At 45.0% G+C, this 15,673-nt stretch overlaps 1 protein-coding gene across 2 annotated transcripts in view; it reads left to right on the top strand.

Moving 5' to 3' along the window:
* Positions 1-15,673, top strand: part of NAB2 (NGFI-A binding protein 2) — a 110,746-nt gene that overhangs the window by 53,415 nt on the left and 41,658 nt on the right. For both annotated transcript variants that reach the window (XM_063952437.1, XM_063952438.1), the window contains exon 2: positions 13,128-13,938. In XM_063952437.1, the coding sequence (XP_063808507.1) occupies positions 13,128-13,938 (811 nt within the window). The remainder of the gene's footprint in view (positions 1-13,127; positions 13,939-15,673) is intronic.

The following is a 15,673-nucleotide window of genomic DNA, read 5'->3' as shown; positions in this document are numbered from 1 at the left end:
AGACCAATGGCTAGAAGGGAGAGGCATTGAGAATGCAAATTCAAGGCACCTTCATTTGTAATTGTCATATCCAGTGCATCATTAATTCTAAAAACGGCCCAACTCATAAATCATGCAGAATAAGGACAGGTTCTCAGAATTACACTGAGGAAATAGAAAACTGCTGTAGTAATACTGCAAAACAGTCAATTAAAGGACATACTGTAGATAATTATTTGAAAGGAACTATTCTTAAATATTAGTTTACCAATGAAATTATGGATTGCCAGACAGACAAGTAAAAATAGATAGATAGAGATTATTATGTGGAACAAGAGGTTGGATATGTGCGCATATTAGATTTGTGTATTTGTGGGAGTGAGCTATTGGGAATAATACAGATCATGCACATCAGTGTCTAGGGGGTTGCTGTATCAAGCAGTGAAAAGACTGGAGAAGTGGGACAGAGGCCTATAGCAATAAATTAGATTCTACCTGTCATTGGGATACGGTCATTAGGTCGACACCACTTAGGTCGACAGTCATTAGGTCGACCAATATTGGTCGACATGCATTAGGTTGACAGTGTTACAAGTTCAACATGGTCATTAGATCGACATGTACTAGGTAGACAGTTCAAATGGTCGACATGAGTTTTTCACATTATTGTTTCTTCAATTCTTTTTCATATTTTACGATCCACATGGACTACAAACGGGAACGGTAACCTGTGCCGAGCGCAGTGGTAGCGGAGTGAGGCACCTTGCCCAAAGCATGGCGAGCGAGGCATCTTGCCCCAAGCCGCGAGCCATGCGAGGGAACATGGTGCACTAATTGGGGTTCCCCGTCACTTTACAAAGAAAACGACACCAAACAAAGTTTAAAAAAACCTCATGTTGATCTTTTGACCCGTCGACCTAGTACATGTCGACCTAATAACCATGTCGACCTAGTGACCCTGTCGACCTAACGCATGTCGACCAATAGTGGTCGACCTAAGTTGTGTTGACCCAAAGACCAATACCCCTGTCATTATATGTAACTTCTCCACTGTTTTTCTACTTGATACATCAACCCTTGGGAGGAGGAACATTTAGGTGCTTTACATGGGAAGGTTTTTTTGAACCGTTCAAATAGCTTATCTAAAACCAGCAATAAGTGCAATTTTTGTCCGTCCCCCCCACTTTTAAACTGATGATACCATCATTGCACTCTACACACATTGGGGGTCATTCTGAGTTGTTCGATTGCTAGCTGTTTTTAGCAGCTGTGCAAACGCTATGCCGCCGCCCTCTGGGAGTGTATCTTAGCTTAGCAGAAGTGCGAACGAAAGGATCGCAGAGCGGCAGCAAAATAATTTTGTGCAGTTTCAGAGTAGCTTCAGACCTACTCCTAGCTTGCGATCACTTCAGACCATTCAGTTCCGGATTTGACGTCATAAACACGCCCTGCGTTCGCTCAGCCACGCCTGCGTTTTTCCTGGCATGCCTGCATTTTTTAGATCACTCCCTGAAAGTGGTCAGTTGACACCCAGAAACGCCCACTTCATGTCAATCACTCTGCGGCCAGCAGTGCGACTGAAAAACTTCGCTAGACCTTGTGTGAAACTACTTCGGCTGTTATGCCGCATACGCATGTGCAGAAGTGCCTTTTTTTGCATCATCACAGCGCAGCGAACATTTTCAGCTAGCGATCATCTCGGAATGACCCCCATTATACCATCACAGTGCCCCCAATGTATCTTACTGTCTCATGCCTTGCTATCATTCTATTCTTTAACAAGACTTAGATCCTTTCTTAGGTCCCCACTCTGCCTCAAACATCACTAGGTAGGAAGTATGCTCTGTATATGTGCCTATAACCAGCTAAAAGTAATTCCTTCTTTACAGTTCTATTACCGCTCTGCTACAGAACCTTCTCTCTCAAACATCACATAATGGGGGGGAATTCAAATGTTTGAAATGTGGATTGGGTGTCTGTTTTTCCTGTCTATTAGATAGGGGGAAAAAACAGACACCCAACTGACTTTTCAAACAATTGAATATCCCCCAATGTCTCACAGCCACAGAGAGAGAGAGAGAGAATAATGAGAATCACGGGTTATGGCAAGAGACAGAACTGTGAAAAGCATGACCAACAGTACCTTGTATTAAATAAACACTATTATTTTTATTATTAATCCTGTGCAGCATTAAAATTGACCATATTTGGGTCTCTATTTGTTAAAGGGCAAAGCTCTGTTGTCCTTTGCATTAAGGGGGCCTGCAGGCATGCAGTAGATTGTACTGCATGGTGGGAAAAACTGACATTTTTTTATTTTAAGTAGGACAGCTTACCGGGGCAGTCTGTGCATGTCCTACCTGTTTACACTCCATTCAAGATTGCATATGGTACAGTACAGTGGAAATATTTTGCAGTTACTGGTACTGTTTAGGCTGACAGTACCAACACAATCATCAAAGTGCCGCCCCTAGGCACGTGCCTAATGGGAAATTCACCACTGCCGGCAGGATCCTGACCGCCGGTAACATGATTACATCCCGGATAGAGGGCTCCTCACTTTGCACTGAAAGCAAAAACTACAATAGGTTTCATTTTAATGGATGGGATTATTTGAACGAGGTGAAGGGATGGAGAGGGCATTTGTACAGGCGGATTCCCTGCCTTAGGGATGGCATGTGGCTTTTTCTCCACTGCAAAGGGACTTGAGTTTTCTGTCACAACAGGGGTCCTATTCATATACATATAATAGGGAAAGCTCATTCACTCCAGTAATGCATATATAAAAGTGACGCAAGTATTAAAGAAACTGGTATCCATTCACTCTTATGATTAATAATGTGTCTCTTTGCAGACCTCAGGTCACCATTCTTAGGTGGGGCTTGGACGGGATCTGGTCAGGATCCCGGCGGGACATCTACCATTCAGACCTCAGACTAGGAAATTGATTTGCCAAACTAATTCGGCAGTCTGCACATGTGCAGTGTGATGTCATTTCAAACACATTTCTCTGACGTCCTAGTGGATGCTGGGACTCCGTCAGGACCATGGGGAATAGCGGCTCCGCAGGAGACAGGGCACAAAATTTAAAAGTTTGACCACTAGGTGGTGTGTACTGGCTCCTCCCCCTATGACCCTCCTCCAAGCCTCAGTTAGGTTTTTGTGCCCGTCCGAGCAGGGTGCAATCTAGGTGGCTCTCCTAAAGAGCTGCTTAGAAAAAGTTTGTTAGGTTTTTTATTTTCAGTGAGTCCTGCTGGCAACAGGCTCACTGCAACGAGGGACTTAGGGGAGAAGAAGTGAACTCACCTGCGTGCAGGATGGATTTGCTTCTTAGGCTACTGGACACTAGCTCCAGAGGGACGATCACAGGTACAGCCTGGATGGGTCACCGGAGCCGCGCCGCCGACCCCCTTGCAGATGCCGAATAGAGGAGAGGTCCAGAAACCGGCGGCAGAAGACGTCTCAGTCTTCATGAGGTAGCGCACAGCACTGCAGCTGTGCGCCATTGCTCTCCGCACACTTCACACCAGCGGTCACTGAGGGTGCAGGGCGCTGGGGGGGGCGCCCTGGGCAGCAATGTAATATACCTATTCTGGCTAAAATATATCACATATAGCCCCTGGGGCTATATGGATGTATTTAACCCCTGCCAGGTTCCAAAAAAACCGGGAGAAGAAGCCCGCCGAAAAGGGGGCGGGGCCTATTCTCCTCAGCACACAGCGCCATTTTCCTGCCCAGCTCCGCTGCGAGGAAGGCTCCCAGGACTCTCCCCTGCACTGCACTACAGAAACAGGGTAAAAACAGAGAGGGGGGGCACTTATTGGCGATATTTATAATATTTGAGCTGCTATAAAGGGAACACACTTATTAAGGTTGTCCCTATATATATTTATAGCGCTTGGGTGTGTGCTGGCAAACTCTCCCTCTGTCTCCCCAAAGGGCTAGTGGGGTCCTGTCTTCTATCAGAGCATTCCCTGTGTGTCTGCTGTGTGTCGGTACGTGTGTGTCGACATGTATGAGGACGATGTTGGCGTGGAGGCGGAGCAATTGCCTGTAATGGTGATGTCACCCCCTAGGGAGTCGACACCAGAATGGATGGCTTTGTTTATGGAATTACGGGATAGTGTCGGCACGCTACAAAAGTCGGTTGACGACATGAGACAGCCGGCAAACCAGTTAGTACCTGTCCAGGCGTCTCAGACACCGTCAGGGGCTGTAAAACGCCCTTTACCTCAGTCGGTCGACACAGACCCAGACACTGACACTGAATCCAGTGTCGACAGTGAAGAAACAAACGTATTTTCCAGTAGGGCCACACGTTATATGATCACGGCAATGAAGGAGGCTTTGCATATCTCTGATACTGCAAGTACCACAAAAGGGGGTATTATGTGGGGTCTGAAAAAACTACCTGTAGTTTTTCCTGAATCAGAGGAATTGAATGACGTGTGTGATGAAGCGTGGGTTACCCCTGATAAAAAACTGCTAATTTCAAAGAAGTTATTGGCATTATACCCTTTCCCGCCAGAGGTTAGGGCGCGCTGGGAAACACCCCCTAGGGTGGACAAGGCGCTCACACGTTTATCCAAACAAGTGGCGTTACCGTCTCCTGATACGGCCGCCCTCAAGGATCCAGCTGATAGGAGGCTGGAAAATACTCTAAAAAGTATATACACACATACTGGTGTTATACTGCGACCAGCAATCGCCTCAGCCTGGATGTGCAGTGCTGGGGTGGCTTGGTCGGATTCCCTGACTGAAAATATTGATACCCTGGATAGGGACAGTATTTTATTGACTATAGAGCAATTAAAGGATGCGTTCCTTTATATGCGAGATGCACAGAGAGATATCTGCACTCTGGCATCAAGAGTAAGTGCGATGTCCATATCTGCCAGAAGAAGTCTATGGACACGACAGTGGTCAGGCGATGCGGATTCCAAACGGCATATGGAAGTATTGCCGTATAAAGGAGAGGAATTATTTGGGGTCGGTCTATCGGATTTGGTAGCCACGGCAACAGCCGGGAAGTCCACCTTTTTACCTCAAGTCCCCTCCCAACAGAAAAAGCCGCAGTCTTTTCAGCCGCAGTCCTTTCGTTCCTATAAGAACAAGCGAGCAAAAGGACATTCATATTTGCCCCGAGGCAAAGGAAAGGGTAAGAGACTGCACCAAGCAGCCCCTTGACAGGAGCAGAAGTCCTCCCCGGCTTCTGCAAAGGCCTCAGCATGACGCTGGGACCTTACAAGTGGACTCAGGGGCGGTGGGGGGTCGCCTCAAGAATTTCAGCGCACAGTGGGCTCACTCGCAGGTGGACCCCTGGATCCTGCAGGTAGTATCTCAGGGTTACAGGTTGGAATTCGAGAGGCCTCCCCCTCGCCGGTTCCAAAAGTCTGCTTTGCCAACGTCTCCCTCCGACAGGGCGACGGTATTGGAAGCCATTCACAAGCTGTATTCTCAGCAGGTGATAGTCAAGGTACCCCTTCTACAACAGGGAAAGGGGTATTACTCCACGCTATTTGTGGTACCGAAGCCGGACGGCTCGGTAAGACCTATTCTAAATCTGAAATCTCTGAACCTGTACATACAAAAATTCAAGTTCAAGATGGAGTCACTCAGAGTAGTGATAGCGAATCTGGAAGAGGGGGATTTTATGGTGTCCTTGGACATCAAGGATGCTTACCTTCATGTCCCAATTTGCCCTTCACACCAAGGGTACCTCAGGTTCGTGGTACAAAACTGTCATTATCAGTTTCAGACGCTGCCGTTTGGATTGTCCACGGCACCCAGGGTCTTTACCAAGGTAATGGCCGAAATGATGATTCTTCTTCGAAGAGAAGGCGTATTAATTATCCCTTACTTGGACGATCTCCTGATAAGGGCAAGATCCAGAGAACAGCTGGAGGTCGGAGTAGCACTAACTCAAGTAGTGCTCCAACAGCACGGGTGGATTCTGAATTTTCCAAAATCCCAACTGATCCCGACGACACGTCTGCTGTTCCTAGGGATGATTCTGGACACTGTTCAGAAAAAGGTATTTCTTCCGGAGGAGAAAGCCAGGGAGTTATCCGAACTAGTCAGGAACCTCCTAAAACCAGGGACAGTGTCTGTGCATCAATGCACAAGAGTCCTGGGAAAAATGGTGGCTTCTTACGAAGCGATTCCATTCGGCAGATTCCATGCACGAATTTTTCAGTGGGATCTGCTAGACAAATGGTCCGGATCGCATCTGCAGATGCATCAGCGGATAAAATTGTCGACAAGGACAAGGGTCTCTCTGCTATGGTGGTTGCAGAGTACTCATCTGTTAGAGGGCCGCAGATTCGGCATACAGAACTGGGTCCTAGTGACCACGGATGCCAGCCTGAGAGGCTGGGGAGCGGTCACACGAGGAAGAAACTTCCAGGGCGTGTGGTCAAGCCTGGAAACGTCTCTTCACATAAATATACTGGAGCTAAGAGCAATCTACAATGCTCTAAGCCTGGCAAAACCTCTGCTTCAGGGTCAGCCGGTGTTGATCCAGTCGGACAACATCACGGCAGTCGCCCACGTAAACAGACAGGGCGGCACAAGAAGCAGGAGGGCAATGGCAGAAGCTGCAAGGATTCTTCGCTGGGCGGAAAATCATGTGATAGCACTGTCAGCAGTGTTCATTCCGGGAGTGGACAACTGGGAAGCAGACTTCCTCAGCAGACACGATCTTCACCCGGGAGAGTGGGGACTTCATCCAGAAGTCTTCCACATGATTGTGGTCCATTGGGAAAGACTAATGGTGGACATGATGGCGTCCCGCCTCAACAAAAAACTGGACAGGTATTGCGCCAGGTCAAGAGACCCTCAGGCAATAGCTGTGGACGCTCTGGTAACACCATGGGTGTACCAGTCAGTGTATGTGTTCCCTCCTCTGCCTCTCATACCCAAGGTACTGAGAATTATACGGCAAAGGGGAGTAAGAACGATACTCGTGGCTCCGGACTGGCCAAGAAGGACTTGGTACCCGGAACTTCAGGAGATGCTCACGGAAGATCCGTGGCCTCTACCTCTAAGAAGGGACCTGCTTCAGCAGGGACCGTGTCTATTCCAAGACTTACCGCGGCTGCGTTTGACGGCATGGCGGTTGAACGCCGGATCCTAAGGGAAAAAGGCATTCCGGAAGAGGTCATCCCTACCCTGGTCAAAGCCAGGTAGGAGGTGACTGCACAACATTATCACCGCATTTGGAGAAAATATGTTGCATGGTGTGAGGCCAGGAAGGCCCCGACAGAGAAATTTCAACTGGGTCGATTCCTACATTTCCTGCAAACAGGATTATCTATGGGCCTCAAATTAGGGTCCATTAAGGTTGAAATTTCGGCCCTGTCGATATTCTTCCAGAAAGAATTGGCTTCAGTTCCTGAAGTTCAGACTTTTGTAAAAGGAGTACTACATATACAGCCCCCGGTTGTGCCCCCAGTGGCACCGTGGGATCTCAATGTAGTTTTGGATTTTCTCAAATCCCATTGGTTTGAGCCACTCAAATCGGTAGATTTGAAATATCTTACATGGAAAGTAACCATGCTACTGGCTCTGGCTTCAGCCAGGAGAGTGTCAGAATTGGCAGCTTTATCATATAAAAGCCCATATCTGATTTTCCATTCGGACAGGGCAGAATTGAGGACGCGTCCTCATTTTCTGCCTAAGGTGGTATCAGCGTTTCACCTGAACCAGCCTATTGTGGTGCCTGCGGCTACTAGCGATTTGGAGGATTCCAAGTTGCTGGACGTTGTCAGAGCATTGAAAATATATATTTCAAGGACGGCTGGAGTCAGAAAATCTGACTCGCTGTTTATACTATATGCACCCAACAAGCTAGGTGCTCCTGCTTCTAAGCAGACGATTGCTCGTTGGATTTGTAGCACAATTCAACTGGCACATTCTGTGGCAGGCTTGCCACAGCCTAAATCTGTCAAGGCCCACTCCACAAGGAAGGTGGGCTCATCTTGGGCGGCTGCCCGAGGGGTCTCGGCATTACAACTCTGCCGAGCAGCTACGTGGTCAGGGGAGAACACGTTTGTAAAATTCTACAAATTTGATACCCTGGCTAAGGAGGACCTGGAGTTCTCTCATTCGGTGCTGCAGAGTCATCCGCACTCTCCCGCCCGTTTGGGAGCTTTGGTATAATCCCCATGGTCCTGACGGAGTCCCAGCATCCACTAGGACGTCAGAGAAAATAAGATTTTACTTACCGATAAATCTATTTCTCGTAGTCCGTAGTGGATGCTGGGCGCCCATCCCAAGTGCGGATTGTCTGCAATACTTGTACATAGTTATTGTTACAAAAAAATCGGGTTGTTTATTGTTGTGAGCCATCTTTTCAGAGGCTCCTACGTTATCATACTGTTAACTGGGTTCAGATCACAAGTTGTACGGTGTGATTGGTGTGGCTGGTTTGAGTCTTACCCGGGATTCAAAATCCTTCCTTATTGTGTACGCTCGTCCGGGCACAGTATCCTAACTGAGGCTTGGAGGAGGGTCATAGGGGGAGGAGCCAGTACACACCACCTAGTGGTCAAACTTTTAAATTTTGTGCCCTGTCTCCTGCGGAGCCGCTATTCCCCATGGTCCTGACGGAGTCCCAGCATCCACTACGGACTACGAGAAATAGATTTATCGGTAAGTAAAATCTTATTTTTATCCATATCAGAGGGCTAGGCTGGGTAATGTTAATGCACTTATTGGAAAAAACATATATAATTCTGCTATTCAAACATTCTAACTATATATTGTGGTATGCATAACTTTGCCGTGAAGTATGACATTGTGGGATTTCTGTGGCAATGCTAAAAATTACGTGGGTATTCATTTGAACAACACCCAGTCTATCCACTCTACCTCGGTAATTCCATGAATAAACAAGTGGGTGGAATCCAACGCATACTGTAGCAGTCTGTGCTCCCATTTCAACAATAGGTTATTCACTTCTAATCAATTGTAGCTTCAGGCATACATCACTCTCACAAAGTAAATCTAATTTGTTTTATATAAATTGTAAGGTTGTATTTTATTTTAAGATTATATTGCTTTGCGTCCAGAAAGCAATACTGGTGTCCCTATTAAATACAATTTGGGGAAAAAAGTGCAGTTGACCGTTGATTATAATATGTGCCTCTGATCTTCCCTGAGTTTTATACTTAAAGGGCCCTACACACTTAGCGATTACACTGAAATATATGAACAATCTCATTCATTAATGGACGAGATATTGTTCATATCATACAGTGTGTAGGCACCAACAATGAATGATACGCGGCCACGAGCTCATTCATCGTTGGTGCCGTCTCATTTATGCATGCAAGCCAATATGGACAATATCGTCCATAATAGCATGCAGGGCTATGGGGCCGGGTGACGGGGGGAGTGAAGAAACTTCACTCCCCCCATCACCCCCCGCTGCCGGGTCGGCCGTATCGGCCATCGGGCACCTTGGCGGCACATCGCGCTGTGTGTAGGGCCCATTACACAGCAAAGAATGCAGTACAACATATAATGCATTAAATTATAATTTGGTGACTCTGACAGGCTGGTAATCTGGATACTGTAGCACTTGCTACAATGTTCTGTGTGTCCTACACATTCTGCTCTTGGCCCCTCATTCGGTACTAGATTGGCAATTGAACAAACAAGTCATACCAGTTTACGGTCCTGGATTATTCGCACACACAGCACACAGACACACTGGTACATGGGAAAGATTGCAATATTGAGAAGCCCGGTTTTATCTCTCCACAGGGGGTATCCGGATGGTAGATAGGCGGTACATAGATAGTCAATAGCTCAACAACTGATGGTCGGCAGTCAATAGGTTGACAAGGTCAATGGTTAAATGGTCGACTTGGACTAAGGTTGATGTTGTCAAAAGGTCAACATGCAAATTGATGACACAAAAAGGATAGACACATGGTTTTATATCTGCCATAAAATAATGGGGAAAAAGTGTCAACTATTTCTGTGTTGACACCTTGCATGTCGACCTTTTGAACCTGTCAATCTTATGACCCTGTCGACCTAAGCCCATGTTGACCATTTAACTGTCAACCTTTTGACCCTGTCAACCTATTAACTATCAACCATCTGGTATCAACCTATTGACTGTCTGTCTATGTACTGTCTATCTTTCAATCAATCCACACCCTCCACATGGATCTTGCTGTAGAGGTTATGTAAAATGTTGACAAGTTTGCAAAGGATAGGACGTATTATAAATGGCCCAGAAAGTTAACATTTGGGACACTTTAAGGCTAATCAGTGACTAATAATATTTTTTGCCTTCAACCGTGGAGAGAGATAAAGTAGAGGTTAGCCAAAGCAATTGGTCAGCTTCTGTCACTTTTCTAGCACAGTATATGAAATGAGAGTTACAAACCGATTGGTTGCTTTAGGCAAATGTTCCACTTTGGGGTCTATTTTATAAGCCTTGGATGGAGATAAAGTACCAGCCAATCAGCTCCTAACTGCCATGTTACAGGCTGTGTTTGAAAAATTACAGTTAGGAGCTGGTTGGTTGGTACATTATCCCCATCTACTTTATGTCCATTGAAAACTTAGTAAATAGACCCCTGTATCTCTCTCAAAGGCTTGATACATCTGACCCTAAATGTTGGCTTTGGTGGTCTGTACACTAGGGTTGTTTAGTAATCCCAGTATGGACGTGTGCTTTATGGTAATTTTCCTGCTGTGCATTGTTCTAGAAATATTGGCTTTAAAACTGTGGTGTCAGTATATATGAGGGTCTAATTCATGTTTGTACGCAATGCGATGTTCACGCAACTGAGTGGTTATCGGCAGACTGTGCTTGTTCCGATCGCACTTGCAGTGAAATTTTTATTGCTGAGTGATTAACAGGAAGGGACCATTTGGTTGAGGTGACGGGGAGCCGCAGCAAAAACACAGGAGTGTCATGGTAATTTTCAGGATGTGTTTGTGCCGTCAGCTGCGATCATGTATGTACAAAAACATAGCTCCTGCATCGCTACTGCATAGCTCCTGCAGCCCTATGGCTACTGCTGTGGCCAGTCTGCGTAGCCATGGGGCTTCCCTTGTTATCAATGTTCCCCATTATTGCTTAGAGTCTGCGTATGTTTACGCAGTTGCAAATGGGTTAGCAATGGCTCTGGTGGGCATCTGTATTCTTTTCTGGGCGGCAGCTTCACTTGTGATAATTAGCAATTCTGCAGCTGCGTAGGCATGTGCGTACAGACATGAATTAGGCCCTGAGTCATTTGAAAAGCAAACAGCTCAATTTACACTTTTCAGACCTGCATTACAAATCTTTATTTCATTCTAATTAAGATGAACATTTATGTACTAGTAACATTTGTGGGATAAGGTTATATCTTTATAAATGATGTGAACTTTGAATAATTTACTATAAAAAAAATAGCTTTATTTTACTTTCTGAAGAGGAAGAGGTGGTTGTGGAAGTAAATTACTGGTTGGTTGTAGTTGAGAGTATAAAGTTTAAGAAAAATGTGTGTAGGTGTTTGTGTGATAGATTTAAGCAAGGCAAGTTTGTGTAGGTGTTGTGGTTGCTTTGCGCAATGTGTGTGGGTGTCTGGTATAGCAAGTGTGTTTGTGAGTTTTTCAAAGCAACACTTAAGGGCCTATGCGGAAAAAAAGTGTATACAGTATTTTCCCATATGCAGAGTTCTACTGAACTTTGCAGCTGTTCGGAATCTTAATCTAGGTACATATTATACAATTATCTGTCAGATAATCTGCCAGATCTAGCTGGTTGGAATGAAAATCTGGTAATGGATGAGAGCAAATGACAATCGACCATTTGCTCCCAAACTCTGGAAAACTAACAAAACCTGTCATTCATACAAATTGGTTAGATACAAATTTAACCAACTTGGATGAACGACTGTTTTGTCCATTTTGCAGTTTTTGGGGGTAAATGGTCGATTGCCATTTGCTCTCATCCATTACAAAATTTTCATTCCAACCAGCTAAATCTGGCAGATTATCTGCCAGATAATTGTATAGTGTGTACCTACCTAGGTTTATCCCTGAGAGCGCTGAGTTTCATAACTGTCATAACCTGGGTTCCTTTACTTGGTACAAAAGATGTATATGTACCCTTCTGCCAAACTCTGCATAGTCAGCTTTTTCCAGAGCATGTGCAGTGGAATAACACACAAGTTTGCTCTGCAAACTTGCAAACGTTCAACTCGGTATCAGCATCTTTAAGTGTTGCTGTCCGTCAGAGGGAAAAAAAATAATACTTTATCAATATGCCTTTAGCTTACTATAAAATATATTGCATGATACATTGTTCCGATGTGGATCAAAATTATATATCATACACATCATATAGTGTGCCCCCAATCGGTCACTCTGGGCCGTCGTTCAATGAATTGTCCCATTGTATGTGCTGTACGTCCAATGGGATGATTCCACGACCAACTCGGTGTTATTAGATGTAGCATGTAACGATACATCATGCCGTCGTACAGCGAATTGCTTTGTGTGTTTGGCAGATGCAATGTATTGTTACATCGCATTGCCATGTCGGTGGGTCACACTGCCGCATGGTGTGTACCCAGGTTTAGGCTTTATTTAAATTAGACATGTAACACTATATTGCTATGTTTTGTCTCGTTTACTAATATTTATTTTTCAGTCATTTTGGATTGGAGAGTGTGACAAATATAAATATAAGTAGAGATGGGTGTAGTATGGTATGCCGGCGGCCGTGCTCCCGGCGTCCAGCATACCGGCGCCGGAATCCCGACCGCCAGCATACCGAAAGCGTGGTGAACACAAATGAGCCCCTTGCGGGCTTGCTGCGGGCAGGTGCTATTTATTCTCCCTCTAGGGGGTCGTGGACCCCCAAGAGGGAGAAAAAGTGTCGATATGCCGGCTGTCGGGATTCTGGCGCTTTTATACTGTGCACCGGGATCCCGACAGCCGGAAAACTGAAGACCACCTGTAGAGATACGTCTAACCTTTAGAGTAATTGCTTGAATCGTATCTATATGAGATTGATTTAGCGTTCCCTAAAAAAACACCTAAACCTTTTAATATCTACTGTATATATGTTTGTATATTGTTCCTTTGCTGTTACTTCCAGTTTGCAAATATCCCTTAATTATTGTTTTAATCTCTAGGGTCATTGCAGACACATCTTCACTTCCACGTACCCTGGGTGAGCTGCAACTATATCGCGTCTTGCAACGAGCCAACTTACTAGGTTACTATGATACCTTTATCCAACAGGGTGGTGATGATGTGCAGCAACTATGTGAAGCTGGGGAAGATGAATTCTTGGAGATTATGTCCTTGGTTGGCATGGCAACAAAGCCTCTGCATGTCCGACGACTGCAGAAGGCTTTAAGAGATTGGGCTACTAATCCAGGACTGTTCAACCAGCCAACTTTGGGCAGTGTCCCTCTTAGTGGCAGTATACCCTTGTTCAAGATATCCGAGACACTGGGTAGAGTAGGGCGGCAGTCTAATGGCCATCTCTGTAGCTCTGAAACCTTGAGCAAAGGTGTTGGAGGTTTTGGCTTACCAGAGCAGCAAGAACATCATGAGAAGAGATCTCCACCACAGTTGGACAACAGACCATGGGCGGTTCAAGTGTCTCCAGATCAAAATGAAGGAGATGATGAGGATGTTGATGAGGAAGAGGATGGAAGAGGAACGCAATATGCCACAACAGGGGAAAGACTAGACCATGACATGGTGCAGGTGATATCAGACAGTGTTGAGAGGTTGATGAAAGGTCTGCCCCGGGGGGATGTGACTGAGGCACGATCCATGCTAAAGATAAACAAGAAATTGGGGCGATCACTGGGACATATTTTTCACATGGCAGATGGAGGCCAGAGAAAGGAACGAGAAATACGTAGGCACAGTGCTATCTATGGAAGAAGTGACTCAAAGAGACGGGAAGGAAAGAGACTCACACTGCACGAGGTCAGCAATATCACATGCTTGCTAGCACTGTATTTCTATCTTGATAACAAAAAATAGTTATGACTTTTGTGTAATAATTGTAACTTAATATGACAGTATAGTGCACTATTTGATTTAAAGGACAGCTTTTAAAAACCCAGCGTTTTATAGGTTACACCAAACCACTTCTGGCTGGTTACATAGCTTTTACAGCTGTCATTTGTAACCAGTATTTCTCGGCGCCAAAACAGTGCTGCAGCTCACCTTATGCCGGCCCCGCCCCCTAAACCTGTGACATCATGATATCACGCCTAGGTGGTGGGGCCGCTGTTTTTGGGAATTAGAGCAATGCGGAGCATTCTAAGTACTTGGATGCTCCAGGCGGCTCTGCAATAGTGCTAGTGGGTGCAGGGTGGTGTTCCACTCTACAAGCTGTTGTACATGAGGTGCCAGGGGTAGTGAGTTTGCCACCCCCAGGGTACCTGCGTGTACAGTGCAACTGCCTTGTGTGACGGCACTGCTAAAACATCTTTAGTTATGGCCTTGATGTTTTTGGCCATACTTTTCTGTCATAATACCCAGCTAACTTACTTTTTTATTAAACTGAGAAATGCCATATCTCTGGTGAAAACATGGTAGCCTAGCCCATGTTGAGGAAGAGACTTGTCCCTTTGCATTATTATTTATATGCAAACAGTATGAAAGTATGTATTTGTTTTTAGAGTTTTTTTTTTATAATTCTCTTCTCTTTTAAACATTTTTTCTCCAGGAATTGGAACTGAAAGCCTAGTTCTGGATGCATTAACTGGCTAGCCGTGTTCAAAACTGTTCAGTTTAAGTGTAAACCATGACCTTTGGTAGTGTATGTAGTTTATAGATGTAAATTTTACTTTAATATACAATAATTCAAATCATTAAAGCAGACAAAGTATGTCAGCTGGAAACTATTTAACAGTAGTTAATAAACATACTTTACGTTGTAAAATGTCATATCAGCAAATACAGTTGATATGATCATTTTTTACAAAATAGTTTCCTTTCTACCAAAACTGAGTGACATCACAAAGTATGTTTTTGATGTGAGCAAGTCACATGGTCGGGTGAAAATATCACATCCTGCATGCATGTTGCCATATTTATCTATCTTATAACATTTAGGTTAAAATAAGCATACCCTACATTGTGAGATGTCGTATCAGCAGGTATAGTTGATCTGTCAGTGTTCTACAAAGCAGTGACCTTTCTACCAAAGCTGGGTGACATCATAAAGGTTCTTCATGATGTGAGCAAGTCACATGATCTGCAAACTGAGATTAAAAAGCACATTCTGCCTGCATTTTACCATTGCAAACTATTTATAATCTTTCTGTGCAGGGCCAGATCAACAATTGGGCAGATGAGACTTCAGCCACAGACCTGCTTGCCACACAGTTAGCCATAAATCATAATATTAAACTCGTATAACTTTTTCCTACAAAATGATGCCTCCCCCCCCCCCCCCCCCCCCTGCTTTTACTTATTAAGGGAGACATTGGGGCTGATTGTGTAGGGGGGGGATGTATAGGACCACATGGCTGTGGCCAACACCCACTCTGCACTAGTCACAGCTCCTTCACCTGTCACTATAGGCCCTTCATCATTTTCAGCCTCAGGCCCATGTGCTCCTAAATCCAGCCCTGGCTGGTAGTGCTACTGGTGCACTTTTGATAACCAACCATTTATTTATATTTAAAAGCATTAAAAAAAAAAAAACAAC

Source organism: Pseudophryne corroboree, chromosome 2 (genome assembly GCF_028390025.1).
Source record: "Pseudophryne corroboree isolate aPseCor3 chromosome 2, aPseCor3.hap2, whole genome shotgun sequence".
Lineage (NCBI taxonomy): Eukaryota > Metazoa > Chordata > Amphibia > Anura > Myobatrachidae > Pseudophryne > Pseudophryne corroboree.
Note: the sequence above shows the minus strand (reverse complement) of the source record. Positions and strands in the feature narration are given on the sequence as shown.